Source organism: Phoca vitulina, unplaced genomic scaffold (genome assembly GCF_004348235.1).
Source record: "Phoca vitulina isolate PV1807 unplaced genomic scaffold, GSC_HSeal_1.0 scaffold41, whole genome shotgun sequence".
Classification (NCBI taxonomy): Eukaryota; Metazoa; Chordata; class Mammalia; order Carnivora; family Phocidae; genus Phoca; species Phoca vitulina.
Window position 1 is genome coordinate 3,924,533 of NW_022589744.1, and position 24,100 is coordinate 3,948,632.

At 39.8% G+C, this 24,100-nt stretch overlaps 1 protein-coding gene across 5 annotated transcripts in view; it reads left to right on the forward strand.

Annotated features, from left to right (window-relative positions):
- Nucleotides 1-24,100, forward strand: part of HELZ (helicase with zinc finger) — a 159,085-nt gene that overhangs the window by 25,801 nt on the left and 109,184 nt on the right. For all 5 annotated transcript variants that reach the window (XM_032429922.1, XM_032429925.1, XM_032429926.1 and 2 more), the window contains 5 exons: nt 2,251-2,478; nt 4,050-4,086; nt 15,318-15,442; nt 18,199-18,255; nt 23,576-23,627. In XM_032429922.1, the coding sequence (XP_032285813.1) occupies nt 2,269-2,478; nt 4,050-4,086; nt 15,318-15,442; nt 18,199-18,255; nt 23,576-23,627 (481 nt within the window). In that variant the 5' untranslated portion in view covers nt 2,251-2,268. The remainder of the gene's footprint in view (nt 1-2,250; nt 2,479-4,049; nt 4,087-15,317; nt 15,443-18,198; nt 18,256-23,575; nt 23,628-24,100) is intronic.

Below are 24,100 nucleotides of genomic sequence, written 5' to 3' on the forward strand. Positions count from 1 at the left end.
AAGCACATTCCCTGCTGAGTGTGGAGCCGGACATGGGGCTTGATCTCATGATGCAGAGATCACGACCTGATCTGAAATCAAGAGTTGGACACTCGGGGGCGCCTGGGTGGCTCAGTCGTTAAACGTCTGCCTTCGGCTCAGGTCATGGTCCCTGCTCCGAGGGAAGCCTGCTTCTCCCTCTCCCACTCCCCTTGCTTGTGTTCCCTCTTTCACTATCTCTCTCTGTCAAATAAATAAATAAAATTAAAAAAAAAAAAAAAAAAGAGTTGGACGCTCAACCGACAGAGCCACCCAGGCGCCCCTATTTGTTGGATTATCTTGTGAATAACAGATTTTTTTTTTTATTGTTTTTGTTTTTGTGGTTCTTTTTAAAAGTTAATTTGCTAAATGTAAACATTTAAAATATCCTGTAATTTTAAAACCGTGTTTTGGTATTCTTTTAATTAAAAATTTCAAACTGAGAAAAGTAGAGAATATTATACCCATGTGCATACCAGCCAGTTTAACAAATGCTGACAGAGGCTGAAGTCCTTTTTGACTCTTTCTTGGTCCATTCCTTAGAAATTTCTACATTTTTTGACATACAAGTATCACAAAGTTGAAGGGGCCCGGACCTCTGCTGATGTCTGTCCTTCTGCCTCACCCCCCGCCACTGTGTTTTGGGGGCCCATCCGCAGGTGTCTGCCTTTGGCTTTTGCTGCGGTGCAGAGGCAGCAGGTGGCTGAAGAACAGCTGGGCGAGCGTGGGGCCAGGTTGTCATCAAAGCTGGAGAGGCCAGGCAGGAGTGTCCGTGTGGGCTGGAGAGAGCCAAGAGGGACAGAGAAGTACCTGGGGCCAGTGGGTAAGGTGGAAAGTAGGGAAGAGCGGGAGAGCGAGTAAGGTGGGAGCAGGCAAGAAAAGCAATCTGCATGCTTGACGGAGCTGGTGACTAGAAGTCAGCAAGAGTGATCCTCCGAAGTAGTATTGTGATCATCAGGTCAAAGGATTTTAGGTCTTCTCCGTGTAGGTTTTGTGCTCTTGCTGTGTGAGTGATCCAGCTAGGCAGAGGCTGTGCTTGAATTCTCAGTATCTCTTCCTTGGACCACCGTAGTGGTCTCTTATCAATGGCAATGCCTGCCTCTCAGCAGTTCTTCACAGGACTTCTATACAAGAGAGCCGTTCCTTATTTAGTTACTTTTATTTTTATTTTTAAAGATTTATTTATTTGGGGAGGGGCAGAGAGAGAGAGGGAGAGAGAACCTTGAGCAGTCTGTGCACTGTGCGTGGAGCCTGACGCGGGGCTTGATCTCACGACCCTGAGATCACAACCTGAGTCGAAACCAAGAGTTGGACGCTTAACCGACTGTGCCACCCAGATGCCCCAGATTCTTTTCCTTATTTAAAAATCTATCATGCCCCATCACCTGTGGAAGAAAGCTCTCACTTCTTGTGGCATGTGAGGTCATTCGTCTCTCCTGCTCCTCTTTTCCGTGACACAGCTGGAGTTCAAGTCACATAGTTTCTCCTCTCGTCATTTCACTTGAACTCCTCTCTCTGAAAAGCCCACATATGCTCTCCCTATCATCTCTGCGTGGTGAACTTCTGTTCACCTTTTGAGGCCAGCTCATGCCTTTTGGCAGATGGAATAAGTCTTTCTTGTAATTGTTCATTTGTGCTTGGCTGCTCTTGCTAGAATCGGAGTTTCTTGAAAGCAGTGATGCCATGTTCCATCTTTGATTTCAGTGCTGCTAGCACAGGGCTTGGCTTCGGGCAGTCTTTGTTGAATTGAATTAATAGGCAGTTCAAAGTTGGATTTTAGCCATTTTTTTTATGTTGGTGGGAAAAATCCTGCATGGTATAGATTTCGATTCTCTGCAGTCACAGTCACAGAATTGTAAGACTGAACTTGGGAGGTTTGGATATGAAACATTTCTGTACTGTCTGGTTTAAAAAAAAAAAAAGAGGCCTTCCTGGTTTGTTGCACCCTGCAATATTCAAAGTCATGTTTCATGTATACATTTGATGTGTTGTTTGTATGATACTGACTTACGGTTGACATTTTGCTTGGATCTTAGTAAAGATTTCACAAAATATAAAAGAGAAGTGTAGATTTTGTGGTGTCAGTAGCCGCTGCTCAGCTGCAGCTTGGTCAGAAGGCTGATTGAGAGTAACTATTCAGGTAGATAATGAAACCAGCTGAGGTAGGAAGGAGGCTAGAATTTAGTAAGATTTTAAAACTTTCTCTGACTTGTTCTTTCTTCCTGCCTTTAGGATTTTTGTCCCTGAGTCATGGAAGACAGAAGAGCTGAGAAGTCATGTGAACAAGCGTGTGAATCACTTAAGAGGCAGGACTATGAAATGACCCTCAAGCACTGCACAGAGGCCCTCCTTTCTCTTGGCCAGTACTCCATGGCCGACTTCACAGGGCCATGTCCACTGGAGATAGAAAGCATCAAAATTGAGAGTCTTCTTTACAGAATTGCCTCATTTTTGCAGCTGGTGAGTAAACACTGTTGATAAGCCAATGCCGAACCATGTAAAAGGGACTTTTTCATTGAGTGGGGACAGTTGTTGGTCATAATCACCTAATTCTGGGCTGAGGAGATGAGCGACCTGGCTAGTGATTGCTGAATATGTTTAATTGCAACAACTGTTTTTAAGCCTTTAAATTGCACTAATGTATAACATTTTGGGTTATTCACTCATTCACCAGATACTTATTGAGTGTATACTATGTGCTGGACACTGGTCTAGGTACTTGGTATACATTGGTGAAAAAGAAGATCCTTCATGGTATTTTTTCTATTAGGGGGACAGACAGTAAACAATAGATATTATATATAGGTAGACACTTTAGATTGTTAGAAGGTAGCAGTCTGCATGAAAAAAAGCCGGACAGGGCAAGGGAGATTGGGGATACTAGGGTTAGGGTTGCAGTTGCAGTTTTAAATTGAGTGGTCAAGGTTGGCTTCACTGATCAGGTGATATGAAAGAGGTAAGGGAGTGAGCCATGTCAAGATCTGGAGGAAGAGCATTACAGGCAGAGGAAACAGTCAGTGCAAAGACCCTGAGGCAGAAGGCTGCCTGGCATGTTTGAGAGATAGCTAGATGGCCCCTGTGCTGGAGAAAAGTATGTGACAAGGAGTGGGTAACAGAACTAGATCCTGTGGGGTCCTCCAGGTCCCTGTAAGGACCTGTTTTTCTTCTACTTAAGATCGGGAGCTCTTGTGGGTTTTTTAAATTTAAATTTTAATTTTTTTTTTAGGTTTTATTTATTTGTCAGAGAGAGAGAGAGAGGAGCACAAGCAGGGGGAGCAGCAGGCAGAAGGAGAAGCAGGCTCCTCGCTGAGCAAGGAGTCTGATACGGGACTCGATCCCAGGGCCCTGGGGTCATGACCTGAGCTGAAGGCAGACGCTTAACTGACTGAGCCATCCAGGCGTCCCTCTTGTGGGGTTTTGAGCAGAGGGGTGGTATGATCTGATTTGGCAGGAATTCTTTGGCTTTTTTGTTGAGAATAGGCTATAGAAGGGTAAGTGTAGAGGCAGGGGGACTAGTTTGGAGGCTGTTGGAATAATCCATGCCAGAGATGATAGTGGTTCAGACAAAATGGTAGCAGTGGAGAGAGTGAGAAGTGCTTTGGTTCTGGTTCTAAGTTGAAGATAGAACTAGTAAGATTTCTTAATCTGTGCATGCAGGGAGTGAAAGAGAGGGAGCTGTCACAGATTCCTTACTTCAATGTTGTTTTGTCTGAGCAATTGGAAAGTGGAGTTTCCTTCCTTCAGTGAAGTCGTTAGCTGAGGGTGATCATGAAGGAGGAGGCTCTGGTGATTTGGAGCTAGAGAAAGTGAGAAGTCGAGTGAGTAAATGGACAGGGAAGTACATTATAATGTTTATTTGTAGAGTACTATGTAATCCTCAGAGAGCACATGAGTTGGTTTTGCTCTGTGAATATTATATTTGAAACATTAATAATTAAACTTTGAAACAAAGCAGAGCTCTTTTTGGATAAAATCTGTGTTAAGCAGCCCTTGAACTACTTAATTTAATCTTGTATCTTTTTATTTTGCAGAAAAACTACGGGCAAGCTGATGAAGATTGTAGGCATGGTATGTTTAAAAATGGGACTGTTTTCTACTTTGAAAATTTTGAGTTATTTAAATGAGCAATGTTTAAGATTTGATTTTTTTATATGCTAATTTCAGGAGAGATTATATCTTATTTTTATTTTTATTTTTTTATTTTATTTTATTTTTTTTTAAAGATTTTATTTATTTATTTGAGAGAGAGAGAATGAGAGACAGAGAGCACGAGAGGGAAGAGGGCAGAGGGAGAAGCAGACCCCCTGCTGAGCAGGGAGCCCGATGTGGGACTCGATCCCGGGACTCCAGGACCATGACCTGAGCCGAAGGCAGTCGCTTAACCAACTGAGCCACCCAGGCGCCCGAGATTATATTTTAAACACCCCACCTTACAGTGATGACTAGTAACTAATTTAGATGACACCTTCCTTGCCTTGACGGGTGTACACTTGAACATTGTTCCTAGTCACGAGTGAGAACATTGATAGTGTCCTTTTCACGTTTGTGTATTTTCAGTCAATAAGAGCCAAATTTTAAGAACTGTAACACACATTGATTAAATGTTAAGCTTGGGTCAATTGAAATGCTTGCTTGTTCTTCCTAAAATGTTTTTATCCCTTCAGTAGAAGATTTCCCTTAGAGAGGAGAGACTGTCTAGGGTGCTCCTTGGTGCTTTTCCCTGTTTTCTTTGGGCGAGAAATTAATTAAAAAGATTCTTGCTCTTTGGGTACTCATAGAATAGGAATCCTTTTCTTCGTGATTGCTGCCAGTTCACTGGAATGAATTGAGTGAGTGGGAGAAGGGGTTCAGCGTGCATTCTCACACACCCTTGGTGGGATTTTTTGCACAGCTCAGTAATTTGAGTACTGTAATGTGTCATTTATCCAGAATTTGGGGGAGGGGTGCTGAGGTGTTAAACAGAAGTTAGAAGCTTTTTATTACGCTTTTGTATCAGAACTTTTGAAAGTATTAACTGTTCTTGTTGTAAACCTTAAAAACTATTACTCCTGTGGCATATTGGACATAACCATTCATTGAAGAATGTGAACCTCCTTTAATAAAATCTTTACTACCTGTGGACATTTAAAGTTACCCATAAGCCAGATAATAGTAAGTCAGATGATATAGAGGAATATGAAGAAGGGAATCATTTCCCCTTTTTAGCCCATCTGAAGAAATCCCTGTTACTAGTTTGCTGGATCTTTAGTACCTTTTTCCATAGTGACAAACACAAATGCTTATAATAATGTAGATAGGGGTTTTCCTTTAAAAATTAAAAAAGATTTATATGATCACTACAAAGCATATTTCTTCCATACCAACAGATCATGGATATCTTTCTAAGTTCTACCACTTCCAATTACTGCTTAATATTCCATACTATAAATGTTTCATATTGGGCATTCAGGTGGTTCTAGTTTTCTAGTTTGTTCATTATAATCCATCCTGTAATAAAAATATATTCTTTCTTACTGTTGTTTGTTTCTGTAGGATAGTCTTAAAAGTTGGATGTTTAGGTGAAGGAGTTGTTTTTTCCTTTTTTTTTTTTTTTTAAGACGTATTTAGGGGCACCTGGGTGGCTTAGTCAGTTAAGTGTCTGCCTCTGGCTCAGGTCATGATCTCAGGGTCCTGGGATCGAGCCCCGCATCGGGCTCCCTGCTCCTCAGGAAGCCTGCTTCTCTCCCTCTCCCACTCCCCCTGCTTGTGTTCCCTCTCTCGCTGTGTCTCTCTCTGTCAAATAAATAAATAAAATAAAAAATAAAAAAAATTTAAAAAGAGACATATTTATTTTTAGAGAGAGTGAGAGAGGGAGAGCGGGGGTGGGGGTAGGGACTGGGGCAGAGGGAGAGGGAGAGAGAATCTCAAGCATACTCCCTCTTGAGCATGAACCTGGCCTTGAGCTCATGACCTGAGCCGAAATCAAGAGTTGGACACTTAACTAACTTTGCCACTCAGGCGCTCCTGGGTGAAGGAGTTTTAAAAGTTGGATATCTGGCTTAAAATTATATGTGTGTGTGTGTGTGTGTGTGTGTGTGTGTGTGTGTGTGTATATTTTAAAGATTTATTTAAAAATTTTTTTAAAGATTTACTTAAATTTTTTTTTAAAGATTTATTTATTTGACAGTGTGTGCACGCACACACAGGGGGAGCTGCAGGCAGAGGGAGAGGGAGAAGCAGGCTCCCCACTGAGAGGGAGCTCGATGCGGGACTTGATCCCACAACCCCGGGATCGTGACCTGAGCCCAAGGCAGATGCTCAACTGACTGAGCTACCCAGGTGCCCCTATATGCTTACAGTTTTTTGTTAAAGTTTTTATTTATTTATTTGACAGTGAGTGAGAGAGAGAGAGAGAGGGAGAGAGCACAAGCAGGGGGAGCAGCAGAGGGAGAGGGAGAAGCAGACTCCCCACTGAGCAAGGAGCCCGATGTGGGGCTTGATCCCAGCACCCTGGGATCATGACCTGAGCCAAAGGCAGATGCTTAATGACTGAGCCACCCAGGTGCCCGAATATATGCTTACAGTTTTAACAGACATTGTCAGATTCGTTTCTGATGCACGCACGCAGCAGCAGTACATGAGAATGCCTGTGCCCCATAATCTCAGTAACACTGGAACCTGTCAGTCTTGACATTTTGCCAATCTCATGTGTGAGAAATGGACCCTCTTTCTTCACTTTTCACTCCCTTGAGTAGTAGTGAGGTTGGTACAGTCTTCTCATTTTGGAGACATACAAAGTCCCAGAAGGTTAAATGACTTGTGAAAAATCACAGGAGAGTAAATGCTGTTAGTGAAGGAGCATATGGAATATTTTTCTGTTGTTTTACTTAGCTTTTTACAGTTAGATACTGTTTTACAACTACTGAATTGCTAAAATAAATGTTTAACCAGGAACCTTTTGGGAGTGATGGATATGTTCATTACCTGTATTGTGATGATAGTAACATGGTGTATACATATGTGTAAACTTACCAAATTTATACATTAATTATATGCAGTGTTTTGTATACCAACTGTACCTCTATGATGTTGGGGAAAAAAAAGTTTAACTAATGTCTAGCATAAAGTTCTAATGAAATAAGTATACTCTTGTGTTGGTGGAGTATGAGGGAGAATGCAGCATGGTAATATGTTTATACCCTTTGACCCATTAATCTCATTTCTGGGATGCTTTCCCAAGTAAATAATCCAAAAGAAGGAAGAAATTGTATGTGGACTGGTGTTCATTGCAGTGCTACGTGTAAAAGTGAAAAATCAGCTTCCAGTAAGGGAGGACTTCTTTAAATTCTGTGCATTCCTCGTTACCATTTAGGTGATATGGAAGAACATGGAAAACGCTTACTTAAATGCAAAAGCAGTGTATATAAAGTTGTTTATTTGAAATAGATATTTGGGAATATTGGCCAAGTTTATATGTATGTATTGCTAGTTGTAGAGTTCTGCTATTAGATGAATTTTTTTTTCTTTTCAACTTTTGGTAATCTTAATGTAAGAGAAAATACCATGGTTAGGCAGTGAGTTAGTAATAAAAAGCAAGTCAAGAATCTCAGCCTGTTAATTATTATACTGCTTTGTAATGCTGGAGAGCTATGGAATGGCTCCTGTCCTACTGGCCCCAACCTTAGGTTTGCATTTTCCATACCGTATTGTTTTGACGTCTGTTCCCTTACTGTCAGGCTGTCAGTTTGCATTTCTTGCAATGCTCAACATGCCTCATTGTAACTACCTTCTCCCTCTTTTCCATTTGCTGCTTCTGACTTTCTGATTTCACTTTCTCAGGCAGGGTTAAGATATCAGACAGGCAGTCGTTGTTACAGAATTAAAAAACTTTAAAAGTGTTTTTTGTTAATGAAGAAATTACAATATTTTCCTGTAGGAAAATAGATGTTTTTAATAAACATTCATATTCTCAAAACTTAGATTGTAAGATTTTACCGTATTCATTTTTTTTTTTCTTTATTTATTTGAGAGAGAGAGAACACATGAGAGGGGATAGGGTCAGAGGACGAAGCAGACTCCCTGCCGAGCAGGGAGCCCGATGCGGGACTCGATCCAGGGACTCCAGGATCATGACCCGAGCCGAAGGCAGTCGCTTAACCAACTGAGCCACCCAGGCGCCCTACCGTATTCATTTTTTTTCTGAGATATTTGAAAATAATGACGGGCATCATGATAATTAATCCCTAAATACGTTAGTATGCATCTTCAAAAATAAGGCCATAATTGCATAATCACGGTTTTTTTTATTAACCAAATAAAATTGACAGTGATTCTCTAATATTACCTAAAACCTAGTCTATAATCAAATTTACTTGGTTGTCCCCAAAATGTTTTTTATGGCTGATTTCTTTCAAGCCAGGAACTAATTAGAATCACAAAGTTTAAAGTTGGAATTTTATTTCAAAAAGAGTAAATAGACTGTGAGTAAGGACTTGAAGGGATCTTTTTTTTTTTTTTAAAGATTTTATTTATTTAATTGACAGAGACAGCGAGAGAGGGAACACAAGCAGGGGGAGTGGGAGAGGGAGAAGCAGGCTTCCCGCTGAGCAGAGAGCCTGACACTGCGCTTGATCCCAGGACCCTGGGATCATGACCTGAGCCGAAGGCAGTTGCTTAACCAACTGAGCTACCCAGGGGCTCCAGGACTTGAAGGGATCTTAAAAATTAACTACATAGGCTTTAAGTTCATGGACCTTGGTTCTCAGTTTGGTGTTGTGCTGTAGGTCGTGATAGTTGTCACACTCGTGAGCACTGGATAAATGAGGTGGGCAACTCTGTTTTCATTATCTGAACCTAAGTTGTATTTGGCATAACAGGAACATTTTCCTGAAATAATTATTTTCCTCTACGTTTGAAATATTGATTATATAGGAAACTTAGAGTTTTTACATTAACAAAATAGAATAACACTGTATTTTAACTAACTGGAATTAAAACTAAGACTTAAAAAATAACAAAATAGAATGAGATAAATGGCAAAACTGAAATCAAAAGAAAATATTACCAACTAAAGGAGTATTGTGCTACATGTAGTATGTAGATCAAACTCAGTCATCATAAACATCAATGAATATTTTTCATAAGGCTGCCAGATTTTTAAACCCTAGCTGAGAATGTCATTATTATTTTTTAAGTACTGTCTGTACCCAATGTGGGGCTCAAACTGACAACCCTGAGATCAAGATTTGCATGCTCTACTGACTGAGCCAGCCGGGTGCCCGGTCATTAATTTTTTTTCAACTGATGTATAGTTGACACACAATGTTACATTGGTTTCAGGTGTATGTAGCATAGTGATTCAACAGGTTTATACGTCATGCTGTGCTCACCACAAGTGTTGCTGCCATCTGTCACCGTGCAACCCTATTACAGTTCCACTGACTGTATTCTCTGTGCTGCACCTTTCATGCCCGTGACCTATTCATTCTGTAACTGGAAAGCTGGAGTGTAGCTCCCACACCCCTCCACCCGTTTTGCCCATCTCCTCTCACCCCCCGACCCTCTGGCAACCATCAGTTTGTACTGTGTATTTAAGAGTCTGTTTCTGCTTTTGTTTATTTGTTGTTTTTTAGATTCCACATGTAAGTGAAATCATATGGTATTTGTCTTTCTCTGATTCATTTCACCCAGCATAATACTGTCTAGGTCCATCCATGTTGTCACAAATGGCAAGATCCCATTCTTTTTCATGGCTGAGTAATATTCCATAGTGTGCGCTACATCTTTTTTTTTTTTTTTAAGATTTTTTATTAATTTATTTGACAGAGAGAGAGACAGCGAGAGAGGGAACACAAGCAGGGGAGTGGGAGAGGGAGAAGCAGGCTCCCCACTGAGCAGGGAGCCCGATGTGGGGCTCGATCCCAGGACCCTGGGATCATGACCTGAGCCGAAGGCAGCTGCTTAACCGACTGAGCCACCCAGGCGCCCTGCATCTTTTTTTTCTAAAAGATTTTATTTATTTATTTTAGAGTGAGAGAGCGCTTGTGAGCGAGAGGGGGGCGAGGGGCAGAAGGAGAGAAAGAGGGAAAGAATCCTCATGTGGGGCTCGATCTCACGACCCTGAAATCAGGACCTGAGCCGAAATCAAGAGTCAGATACTTAACTGACTGAGCCACGTAGGAACCCTTGTACTACATTATCATCATCATCATCTTTTTTCTTTTTTTTAAGATTTTATTTATTTGAGAGAGAGAGAACAAGCAGAGGGGAGAGAGTCAGAGGGAGAGGGAGAAGCAGGCTCCTTGCTGATGAGGGAGCCCGATGCAGGGCATGATCTTAGGACTCTGAGATCATGACTTGAACTGAAGGCAGATGCTTAACCCACTGAGCCACCCAGGCGCCCCTGCATCTACTTAATCTATTCATCCATCAGTGGACGCTTAGGTTGCTTCCATATGTTGGCTATTGTAAATAATGCTGCAATAAACTTAGGAGTGCATATATTTTTTCAAATTAGTGTTTTCATTTTCTTTGGGTAAATAGCCAGTAGTGGAATTACTGGATTGTATGGTATTTCTTAATTTTTTGAGGAACCTCCACGCTGTTTCCCACAGTGGCTGCACTAATTTGCATTTCTACCAACAGGGCACGAGGGTTCCTTTTTCTCCACATTCTCACCAACACTTACTATTTTTTGTCTTTTTGATTGTAGCCATTCTGACAGGTATGAGGTGATATTTCACTGCAGTTTTGATTTGCATTTCCCTGATGATTAGTGATGTTGAACATCTTTTCATGTGTCTGTTGCCCATCTTTATGTCTTCGGAAAAATGTCTATTCAGGTCCTCTGCCCATTTTTTAATCAGGTTGTTTATTTTCTTGGTGTTGAGTTGTATAAGTTCTTTCTATATTTTGGGTATCAAACCCTTTTTGGATGTATTATTTGCATATATCTTCTCCCATTATAGTTTGTCTTTTTTTTTTTTTTAAAGATATTTATTTATTTGAGAGAGAGAATGAGAGAGAGAGAGCATGAGGGGGGGAGGGTCAGAGGGAGAAGCAGACTCCCCGCTGAGCAGGGAGCCCGATGCGGGACTGGATCCCGGGACTCCAGGATCATGACCTGAGCCGAAGGCAGTCGCTTAACCAACTGAGCCACCCACGTGCCCCATAGTTTGTCTTTTTGTTTTGTTGATGGTTTCCCTTGCTGTGCAAAGGCTTTTTATTTTGGTGTAGTCCCAGTAGTTTATTTTTGCTTTTGTTTCCCTTGCCTGAGGAGACATATCTAAAAAAATGTTGCTAACGCCAGTGTCAGAGAGATTACTGCCTGTGTTTTCTTCCAAGAGTTTTATGGTTTCAGTTCTTATATTTAGGTATTTAATCTGTTTTGAGTTTATTTTTGTGTATGGTGTAAGAAAGTGGTCCAGTTTCATTCTTTTGCATGTAGCTGTCCAGTTTTCCCAACACCATTTATTGAAGAGCCTGTTTTCTCCATTGAATAATTATTGCCTTGTTTGTTGTAGATTGAAAATTTTGGAAAAATATCTTGATTAGGCTTAGCTTTTCTTTCTTTTCTTTAAAGATTTATTTATTTTAGAGAGCAAGAGAGAGAAGGGGGGCAGGAGCAGAGGGAGAGAATCCTCAAGTAAACTCCTCGCTGAGCACAGAGCCTGACTTAAGGTTCGATCCCAGGACTCTGAGATCATGATCTGAGCTGAAACCAAGAGTCGTACATCCAACCGACCGAGCCACCCAGTCGCCCCAGCTTAGCTTTTCAATGAAAGATTTTAGAGATAACTAAGGACTTGATGAAAGAAATAGCCTAATATAGTGATGTCACTGAAAAAAATAGTTACACTCAACATTTACTGTGTTTAAGGCTTATTTTATTTATTTATTTATTTCATCCTTTTTTTTTTTTAGGATTTTATTTATTTATTTGACAGAGAGAGACACAGCGAGAGAGGGAACACAAGCAGGGGGAGTGGGAGAGGGAGAAGCAGGCTTCCCGCCGAGCAGGGAGCCCGATGCGGGGCTCGATCCCAGGACCCTGGGATCATGACCTGAGCTGAAGGCAGACGCTTAACGACTGAGCCACCCAGGCGCCCCTGTGTTTAAGGCTTATTTTAAATCACCTTTCTCATTGCATGTAATTCTTTACAAGTAAGGGGAATTAAATTTTAATTGTTGATTGTCTCCTTTTGGTAGCCAGAGGCTATCAGACCCTAAGAGAGGCTATTTTGTTGAAATAGTTGAATGAATATTCCTTTTTTTAAAAAGAAAATTTTATTTATTTGAGAGAGAGAGCATGAGAGAAAGAGAGAGCACAAGCGGGGGAGAGGTGGAGGCAGAGGGAGAAGCAGACTCCCCACTGAGCAGGGAGCCTGATGCGGGACTCGATCCCAGGACCCTGGGATCATGACCTGAGCTGAAGACAGACGCTTAACCGACTGAGCCACCCAGGTGCCCCTGAAATTGTCATTCTTCTCATTTCATCTTCTAGACAGTTTCTATACACCCAGTGATCTTAAGGACCTTATTGGCCCAATTCAGTGGCTTAACCGACTGAGCCACCCAGGTGCCCTAAATATTCCTTTAATATTACTTAGTTTCTAGTCTAAAACATTTCAAGTAAGACGTATTACAAAAACTGAAGAATGAGAAGGGACAGAGACCTGAATATAGCAACAGAGGTAAGGTGTTAGGTCTCCTCCTTAGTAACTCCCAATAGACAGGAAGGAGCTGTTCAGTTTGGGAATAGTTGTGTGCTCACAGTAAAATCTCACAGATAGTTGGTGGGAAGAGAATTTTTCTGCAAGGCATTGTAACATTTTTACAATGCTCAAGATTAGATTATATTTTTAATGTCCTCTCTTTTGGCAAGTTCATTATTATAGCTAAGGCAAGTTTAATAATACACAGGGTTGTACTTTATTTTCTTTCAAGCTTTTTCAAGATATTACAGATAATAAGGGACCAGGTTGGCAATATCGCAATTTAATTTTGTTATATGATGCAATAGCAGGAGAGCTTTTTATCTATAAATGTTGACTTTTTTTTTTTTTTTTTTTTTGATAGTTCTTCATATGGGATCCTATTAGGCAAACTGAGTTGCATTTTAGGGCAACAGTTGGCATAAAGTATATCAGTACTGATTCTTGTCTAAAAAAGGGAGAGAGAGAAAAAAAGGAAACATAATTTTGACAAATATTCAGGCCTTCAAACATAAATGTAATGCAAGAACTTTTGCAAAATAAAATCTGGCAAATACCTTGTACAGAACCAAAGATCTGTGAGAGGTGTTTTTGTAAACTATCATGTGATTTAATACTCTTTAAACATGACATAATCACCTGAGGTTGAAATATTCTTAGATTTTTTTTTGTTTCCCTGAAACATTCTTTAATGCTTGACAGCTAGTTTCTTAATATTCCAATTGCTGAAAAGGAATTAGGATATTTCCTTCGCAGTTCTCAATACTGCTGTATAATTTTTAGAAGGGGAAGGTAACATCTAGGGAACTCTTATGAGGAGACTGTGCTAGATACTTTACATAATTAACACAATTAATCTTTACCACGACCTTATTAGGTAGCTTCTCTCACCTCCATTTTACAGGGGAGGAAGCAGGCTTAGCGAATGTAAGTAGTCCAGCCCTTAGTAGGACTATCGTTTCTTTAAAGCATTTTATTATTCAATCCTTAAAACAAATTTATATGTGTTTCTATTTTACAGATGACCACACTGAGGGCCAGAGAGATAAAGTGATTTGCCAAAGGTCATATTTGAATAGTTTTAGGAATAGTAAGAGCTGAGGGAGATGTGGGCTTACTGGGGAATTTTATAAGATGTTCAAGACATTCTTAATGATACTCTATTGGAGTTAATCACTTACTGGAATTATCCGGGGACAGTTGAGTAGATCTGTAATGTGGATGGAGTGAGACAACAGGTTGTCCCAAACTAAAAGTAATTGAATAAAACCTTCTTAAATACAGAGAGACTGCAACTTTCAATTTAGTAATCTGCTTCAATAAAGGATATATACATAAAGATGTTTATTGCATTGTTAGTTTCGATAGTTAAAAATTGGGATTGTTCTGGAGCTAGGGAGTAGTTAAATAAATTGATGTATCCACTTGATGGAACGCCATATGGCAATAATACGATAAGCATAAACACTCTGAGAACCATGGAAGATACTGAATGTGCCAAGGGAAAACAAAGCAGAATACAAACTATTGTATTTATATCAGTTACAATCATGTAAAAATTACGTAAATATTGATAAAAATTGGAAGAGAAAATGAATAAGTGAAGACAGTCTGTTTAGTTGAGTGATGAACTTATGGGGAATTTTTATGTAGAATTTTATTAGTGTTCTTGTAATGTTATTTATGTAATGGAAAAATTGAACAACATAATGAAAGGATATGTTCAGTACAACTAAAATAAATACATTATGAACAGACCCAGTGGACTTTAAATATGCAGTATATTATACTGATACTTACACATTTCCTTGGAAATAATTAGAAAAAAATGCAATTTCCAAACTATTTTCTCTCAGCAAATTATTTTCTTGCAAAGGAAGCTAAAGTGTGTACAAACTAAAAATAGAATCTTGGACTTAGCAGTGAAGAGAAAGATACAGATTGTTTTACTAGGTGAGCCATTAGCAGTTGCTGTGAGAAATCATCTCAAATGACATGGCATAAAAATGAGTATATTCTGTGTTTTTAGAAATATGTGCTCCTGTGATTGTATTAAGTCTGTAAACACTTGCAAACAATTAGGTTAGCATTTTCTGTGGCCATGTGACAATTAGGTTCTTAGTTAATCTTGCTGTTTTTGATAAAAGCTAACTCTTAGCTGCTTAGGAATACCACATGTTGAGATTTGCAGCTTCTATTCTTTTGCATTTTAATGGTACTGGATCTCTTGTTTCACTGTTAAAAATGTGGAACTTTATTCAGAAAATATCTTTGCAGTTAATAGCCCTCATTTACCCAGAATTATAGGCTGACTGGTATTTTTCACTGGAGAGAGAGCTTTAAGATGAACTCTTCTTCCTGTGACTTTGATGTGATCCTACCTGGCTGTAGGCTGCTAGTGGGTTAGATATGTGGATTCCACCATGTTTTTTCTTGTCTTTATGTATGTCTTGGACAGAACTGAAACATCACTGCTTTCTACTAGTACTTGAAGTTAATTCTTTTAGTGTGTAAGAATTCATCTTTGTGATAGTGTGCTAATATTATAATCAAGAAAAATGTGCATCTAATGTTACATGGTTAATGCTGGCTGTTCTTTCCTGACAGTGCTGGGAGAAGGCCTGGCCAAGGGAGATGGTGCCTTTCAGGCAGTGCTTTGCTGCATGCAGCTGAAAGGAAAGCTTCAACTGGTATCCAACATTCTTGCCAAGTCACTGACAGGAGAGTCCCTGGTACGTTGATGAGCTCTAATTCTGAATGTGTGAAAATGGATTCATTCATTTGACTCCTTAAGCATATTGTGGGGGAAAAGTAATTAAGTTTGCATTTTTCCTTTTACTTCCTTTTATTAGAGATCAAAGTTCGTGAGTATCTTTAGATACTCATTTCTCTTCAACAACCTGATGTTTAATCACTGGGTTCTTATGGTTTGTGATAATATATATAAGAATAGCAGGTACTTTTTAGAACTTTGAAAGTATAGGATAACTAAATGATTTTCTTTAAAGATGTCATTTAGGGACGCCTGGGTGGCTCAGTCGGTTGAGCGTCTGCCTTCTGCCCAGGTCATGATCCCAGGGTTCTGGGATCGATCCCTGCGTCGGGCTCCCTGCTCGGCGGGGAGCCTGCTTCCCCCTCTCCCTCTACCTGCTGCTCCCCCTGCTTGTGCTCTCTGTCTCTCTCTAATAAATAAAATCTTTAAAAAAAAAAATAAAGATGTCATTTAATAGAACCTGGGAATATGTTTGGGTTTTAATTAATTAATTATTTTTGTGAGTAAAGCGATAGAAGTTTATTCAGTGAAGATCCAGAAAAAGCTCTCAAGAGTGAGAGGGGTCCTGACATGGTTGCGCTATTTATTTTTTAAGCAAGGTCTAGGTCCAATGTGGGGCTTAAACTCACAACCTTGAGATCAAGAGTGTGCTCTACCAACTGAGCCAGCCAGGTGCACTCCTTATTTTTGGGGTTTATTTATTTATTTATTTACTATTATTTATTTATTTGAGAGAAAGAGAGAGAGAGGGAGTGAGTGTGAGAGAGTAGGAGCGGGGGGCGGGGAGTGGGGAGGAGCAGAGGGAGAAGCAGACTCCCTGCTGAGTAGGGAGCCCAACGTCGGGCTCAATCCCAGGGTCCTGGGATCATGACCTGAGCCGAAGGCAGACATTTAACCAACTGAACCACCCAGGCACCCGTATAGTTTTGGGTTTTAAAATGCTCCTGTGGACATATGATTGTATAGGGTTCTTAAGTCCAGTCATTTATTTTATAAAATGTTTAAAGTTACCTAAACTAAGTAGTAATTACTTCTGTTTCTGAAGATGTTATCGGTGTAAATTAATATTCCGCTCTCACCACTCTGATGGAATGACCTAATTCTATTCAGATTTTGGAATAATTTTTTGTATGTAGCATTTAATTTTCTGGAGTTTTTTATGGTTTTGGTTGAGATAATTGAGGGACTACATTTTGGAACTTTAGAATTGGCAATCTATAGAAATGAGAAGAAAAGATGTTAAAACTTTTTTCACCAGTTGGTTACTGTTATAAAATTTGTGGATATTTCTGAGGAATCAGTGGAAAACAGGAAAAGCCAGAAAGTATTTGTATACATTGCTATATAGCATGAATTCCCTGCACCTCACTTAGTCTTCTGAGTCGATGTAAACTGTGAAAATCTGGAGTGTTTTCACTGCAAATAAATATATTTGGTTGGGGAAAAAAAGAAATTAGGAAAGTACTTGGTATACTGCTGAGTGTAATGTAATGACCCACCTCGGGGTAATTTAGTCATTTTCTGAGGGATTACTGTACAGTGAATTATTTAATTGGTTTAACATTGTGTGTGTTTGTTTTTTTTTAAAGATTTATTTATTTATTTTAGAGAGAGTGAGAGAAAGCACGGGGAGGGGCAGAGGGAGGAAAGAGAGATTCTCCAGCAGACTCCCCGCTGAGTGCGGAGCCCCATGCAGCGCTCTGTCTCACCACCCTGAGATCACGACCTCAGCCGAAACCAAGAGTCGGATGCTTAACCGACTGTGCCACCTGGGCACCCTGGTTTAATAATTGGTTTTTGATTTCACCAAATTTACAAATGAATATAAAGCTAAACTGTATTACTAATATAGCAAAATTGGATAGCTACTTAGTTCTAAATAGACGATAAAGAATCTATCTCTTTATTTTATTTTTTTTAAAGATTTTATTTATTTGACACAGAGAGACAGCGAGAGAGGGAACACAAGCAGGGGGAGTGGGAGAGGGAGAAGCAGGCTCCCCGCTGAGCAGGAAGCCCGATGCGGGGCTTGATCCCAGGATCCTGGGATCATGACCTGAGCCGAAGGCAGACGCTTAACGACTGAGCCACCCAGGCGCCCCTCTTCTTTATTATTAAGATAATTCTATCCTTAAGGAAGTTTTCAGTATAAGTTAAGCATATTACACAGTTTTACCTGTTGGGTTTTTTAATTTAAAATTAGGAAGTATTTGCTTTTAAATCTCAAGTGAAATTTGAATTTCAGAAGAGTGACTATTTTGCCTGTTTTCCTTCAACTGCTTTATTAATGAGCTATCTTTAAAGTGCAATGATCATCTTATGTTAATCTGAATCATGGATAACTGATTGAGTTCACCATTTTGTAAATATAAGCCCATTAGTTTTTGGGGGGGAAGCTCAAAATAAGTGTAGGTTTATTTTTCTCTTTGCATATCCTATCTTGCTTTTCAGCGACACCCGTTGTGAATATTTTATTGAATTGATTCTAAACTCTTACACAAGGTGAATAAAGTGTTTTAGGCCACACTGTGTATTTTGTCCTTCTTACAGATGATTAGCTTTATTATCATCATTAATGGTAGTGGGATGGGAGATGAGGATAGCATTGTCCTTTTATAGATAAACCTTAGAAACAGTGGAGGAATTGAGTTATGCCCGCATAGCAAAGAACTAATATACTAACTGGGTTTTGCCTTTTTCATCCACCCTTTTCAGAATGGGATGGTAACAAAGGATTTGACAAGACTAAAAACACTTCTCACAGAAACAGAGGTAAGACTATTTCAGTGGATCTCTTTGGAAAGAGTTTAATTCAATCTGGCTATAGTAAGTGTTCTGTATTAATTTGGAAAATCTTTGGGCATCAGCCAAGAAAGCAAGGCTGTTAAGGTGGGGTAGTGGAACTTCTGGCCTTCTTTTCTAACCCATCTTGGTCCCATCCCAGGAACCTTGCTTCTTCTCATGTCTCCCCTGCACCCTAGGTCTTCTGTTCCTAATTCTTGTTAGCGGTCTCTGGCCAGATGGTTGGAAAGTGGAAAGATGATTGGGAAATTTTAGTGTTTAATTACATCTGGCTGTTAGAAAATATACTGTCCTTAAAAATGAGATATCCCTCAAGCCTTCTTTTTAAAGCAACTAAAGAGGTCTGTGATTTAAGGACTGATTTTAGAGAATGGAGTTTAGGAGGTGGAAATAATGTGTATCAGGGTAACTGGTGAACAGAAACGTGCTCTGGTGAAGCACTTGAAGGGCACATGGAAGGCCAGGGGACAGCAGTGGCATGGAACAGGCCCATAGCTTTGTAAGTTTCAAGTTTCTGTTCCTCATACAGGCATATAAAAGTATTTTTATTTAGATGTCTGTTTTTAAAAACAGCTATTTTTGTCAGCTTTTATTATAAATGGAAGCCTTGTAAAGTGATTGGTTGGTGTATTTATTATTTATTTCTTTTTCTTTTTTTTTGAGAGAGAGTGCAGGAGGGGGCGGGAGGAGGGGCAGAGAGAGAAGGAGAGAGAGAATCTTTCTTTTTTTTTTAAGATTTATTTATTTATTTGAGGGGGTTGGTGCACACGTGTGTGTGAGGGAGGGGAAGGGTAGAGGGAGAGAATCTTCAGGTAGACTACCCACTGAGTGCAGAGCTTGACACGGGGCTTGATCTCATAGGCTTGAAATTGTGACCTGAGCTAAAACCAAGAGTTGGGTGCTTAACCCACTGAGCCACCCAGGCACCTTCTGATTGGCTTATTTATTAAGAAAACTGGCACCTACTATGTGCTAGGTCCTATATGTAGTGCTGGGAATACAGCACTGACCAAGATACCCAAGATAGTCTGGGAGGTTAAAGTCTTGGGGTAGAGATAGACAACAAACAAATAAATTAATTAGACAACTATAGGTATAATTCACATTGAGGAAACTGGTATGAGGGGAAAAAAGTAAGCTTTCTGTGATGGAAAAAATAACTGGATTGGTTGGTCAGAGGCTGAGATAGCTAAGCAAAGAACTGAGGGTTAAGAAGGTGCCAGTCCCGTGGTGAGTGAGATGGAGGGTGCTCCACATGGGTGGAGAGAAAGAACAGAGGCCCAGACGTAAACTGTGAGCTCCTGTAGATTACTTTCTGGTTCTAAATCTAATAACACGTCACACATATCGACAGACATTAAGCAAAGAAGGCAGTCATCATGAATTGCACGAGCTGGGTAAAGATACTACTTGTTTTGCTACAATTATATAGGCTTTATTTTATTTATTTATTTATTTTTAAAGATTTTATTTATTTGACAGAGAGAGACACAGTGAGAGAGGGAACACAAGCAGGGGGAGTGGGAGAGGGAGAAACAGGCTCCCCACTGAGCAGGGAGCCCGATGTGGGGCTCGATCCCAGGACCCTGAGATCATGACCTGAGCCGAAGGCAGACGCTTAACGACTGAGCCACCCAGGCGCCCCATTATATAGGCTTTAAAAAAAAATTTTATTTTCTTTGTCTTACTATGAATGAACCGAGTGTCAGTAAGCTCTAATTAACTTCAGGGCCATTTCCTTTCTTGTATATATGTAGTCTTTTTAATTTCTAAGGATTAAAGGAAGACAATTATAAATGTTTTAGACTTTTAACATGGAATGTAAAATAAGATGACCTTTCATTTTATTAAAATTTTTGGCTTGCTTCTTTCTTATTGCCTTAATTGAACTATCAGCTTTACACCTGATAATCACACAGAGAGGTATATATTTTATGTATTTATATATATGTGAATTTTAATTTTTAATATTTATAATGCTCTCACATGTAAGGCCACAAGTATGACTTGATTCCTATTTTGTGACTGTACTTTTGGGAGAAGTTACTTAAGTTTTGTTTATGATTAACTTTTCTCTGTAACCAAAGTAGTATGTGAACTGATATTATTAAAAAAAAAAATCCATCTAGGGGCGCCTGGGTGGCTCAGTCGTTAAGCACCTACCTTTGGCTCAGGTCAGGATCCCAGGGTCCTGGGATCGAGCCCCACATCGGGCTCCTTGCTCGGTGGAAGCCTGCTTCTCCCTCTCCTACTCCCCCTGCTTGTGTTCCCTCTCTCGCTGTCTCTCTGTCAAATAAATAAATAAAATCTTAAAAAAAAAATCCATTTAGAAAAAGCTAATGAACAATGATACCCTTATTTATTATTATGCATGACGTATTAAAAAATAGAAACAATTTGTTTTAAAGATTGAACTGAGCTGGTGTTTAAGTGCTAGTGGATAAGGATAAAGACATGGAACTCAAGGCTGACTGATGGAAACAAAACAGAATATAAAGATTTAAAATATCAAATTAACAGACTTGATTGTAAATTTATAGAAATCCTAGCAATATGAAATTTGGTTGCTTTTCCTGAAGGTGTCAGTATAAACTAAAGATTGATCATAAACTAATTGATATTGCCCTTCCATCTTGGGGTCTGAGCATATGAAAAGGTGTTTAAAAAAAAAAAAAACCCTGAAACACAATACCTTGGACCTAAAAGCCATGGTGGCCAAATCCTAAACTCAGGTAAAGCTTCTCATTTTTACCAGCCCTTCTGGTGTGATGTACTGTTCTCCAGACCCCACCAGCCTGAGAGCTGAGTGTCCGTACAGGCACCCCGCTCATTTGTACATCACTGCAGATGCTGACTCGTGAAACACACCATGTATTTCTCCCTTTTAACAATTATGGGTGCCTGGGTGGCTCAGTTGGTTAAGCAACTGCCTTCGGCTCAGGTCATGATCCTGGAGTCCCAGGATCGAGTCTCGCATTGGGCTCCCTGCTTGGCAGGGAGTCTGCTTCTCCCTCTGATCCTCACCCCTCTCATGTGCTCTCTGTCTCTCAAATAAATAAATAAAATCTTTAAAAAAAAATTATAAATGCTTTCAGCTTTATTATAGGACTGAAACATTTTATTCCCATTTTTTCTTGCATATCTGGTAAATTTATTTTGATAAAATTTTTAAAGACTGTTTTTTAAATATTTATTTATTTATGTAATTTCTGCACCTAACGTGGGGCTTAAACTCCCAACCTCGAGATCAAGAGCTGCATGCTCCATTGACTGAGCCAGCCAGGTGCCCCTATTTTGATAAATTTTTTAGAGGAGGTACTTTAAATTCACACATGAAGTGAGCTTTTAGCTATTATATTTATAAATTCGATGCTGAAATATATATTTTTTAAGATTTATTTATTAGAGCGTGGAGATGGGCAGAGGGAGAGGGAGAGAAAAACTTAAGGAGACTCCATGCTGAGTGTGGAGCCTGATGTGGGGCTCAATTTTATGACCCTGAGATCACGACCTGAGCCGAATCCAAGAGTTGAACGCTTAACTGACTGCACCACCGAGGCGCCCCTGAGATCATATTTTGAAGGCTAGTGTGAGACTGTGGCACTTAGACCTTGCTTGTAGAATTTAAAGAGATTTTTTTTTAACGTATCCTTTTTGTGAACATAGAATCCTTATAATGTAAACAATTACTCTTGATTTAGCTTATGTGTTCTTATATTCAGTCCTCATTTTACAGAAAGAATGGGTTGTCTTTAAAAATTTTTAGTAAGTAGTTTGAGAATCAGAAGGCATCTTCCTATAGAAACAGTCTTGTAGTGATTACTAACAGCCCAACCTGAAAAGTCCAATTTAATTAATGACATATAAATTATAGTGGTATTATTGTTTCAGTTATACCCAATTAGCATTTAGACATTATTTCTGCAGTACATGACATTCCAAATTTCATGTTGGGATACCATTTCCTCTGATTCAATTCAACATTTACTGAGCTGCTGTTCAAGGTTCTCTGGGTTTTGGAAAGCTGAGCTGTCTGTGAAGAACAATCTGGTGGGCCAGTCGGAGATGCACATAGCTGATGTACCCACAGGGCAGGCTACCTGTGGTCAGTAAGTGCTGCAGTGGAAGTATGAGCAGGGAGAGGAGAGATCAGCAGTTTGTGGGGAGACCAGGAAGGCAGGAGATTAAAGGATGGGGGTGCTAGGTAAAGACCCAGAGGTGACTTGGTACAGGGTAACATTGGTGGTCATTTGGTTCAGGGGCAGATGAGGTCCTTGTCCAGGAGAGTGGCAGTGGAAGTAAAGAGTATGAGACAGATAAGAGGGACACTCTAGACCTCGTTGGACAAGATTTGGAGAATATTCAGAGTGGGACAGAAGAGGGAGAGTTTAAGATGGCTTTCAGGATTTTAGTCTTGCTCTCTTTGGGAGCATTAGCCTGAGATAAGGAGCATGAAAAGGAGGATGAGATTTGGTATAAAGATGACGAATTTAATTTTGGACATATTTGTTTGAAGTGCTTGGATGATCATCTGTCCATCCACCCATCCCATCCTGGATGCATTTACTGGGCACCCATTATGTACCTGATCCTGTGAGCTGTGAGAATGTAGAAAGGCAGTCAGGCTGTTGGCAGTGGATCCGTACATGGCTGACAATGATCTGGCACATAAAATGCTGTCGGTAGTTAAGAAAAATAAGAAAAAGTGCTATGGCTGGCACTCAGTTGAAATGGGAGGTGTAGAGTTTAGAGTAAAATTAGAGCCAAAGGAGCAGGTTGGGGATTTATGTACACCAAGGGAGTTGAGTCAAGAAAACCAGGGAGTCAGAGTGAGTGGGTCCTCAGCTTCATGGGAGAAGGGCTCATCCCAGAGTAAGCAGGACCTGGCAGGATGTGCTCCAGGCCCCAAAGTGGTGGTGTTGCACTCAGTGCAGGAGAAAGGCACCTCTCTAGCTGGTCATTCCTAGGTGTTAGGAAGAGGAGAGTGAAATGAATAAATGGATGGAGGCACTACTCCATGGACTTTATCATTTACTACCAGGTAATTTTTATATAGGGAATCTATCAGTTTCCTTAATGAAGGCCACATAAGTACCTCTTTTCTGTATTTAAACATAGTTTAACATAGAGCAGAGATGGATGCAAAAAATACTGTTTACAATATTAATGTTTATTAAAATTTCTAAGTATTCAAACTCAACCTTAAAAAAATGTTGAAAATGTCCAAGTTTAATTCAACATTAACTGGTTATTTCTTATTATAAAAACATTTTCATTTGAAAAATTTCAGACAGCAACTAGTAACGTCCTCTCTGGATATCACGTGGAAGACTTGGAAGGGGGTAAGTACACCATTCTCTGTTACTTCTGTTAGCTGTAATTGCAGGCATCGCTTTGTTATTGATTATTGGGAGGACATTTACTGAGTTACAGTACATGTAAGTGGAGGTATAGGAGAGAATATACAAATTTAATTTTAAGAAGTAGGTGTGGATGAAAACATTTTTTTCACTGGCCCCTTTTTGTAGAATAATGGAGTCATGGAGGTAGGAAGTATCATTTTCTTGCCTCCATGTAGCTCTGAGTGTAAGTAAACCTCATTGTTAGCAATGTCACGTTGCTACATTCTACATTGTAGAGGGGAGTCTTTCTCTTTTTCTGTCCCAGGCTAGTCCAATTACTACTTTTTGGAAGTCCTGATCTGTAAGCTCAGTTGTTCCTGCCACAGTTAAAATCCGTGACCTCTTCTGTTGCCAGAGGAAAGGGAAGAGGGACCAACATTCATTGAGTGCTTGCTGGATACTGTGTACTGTGG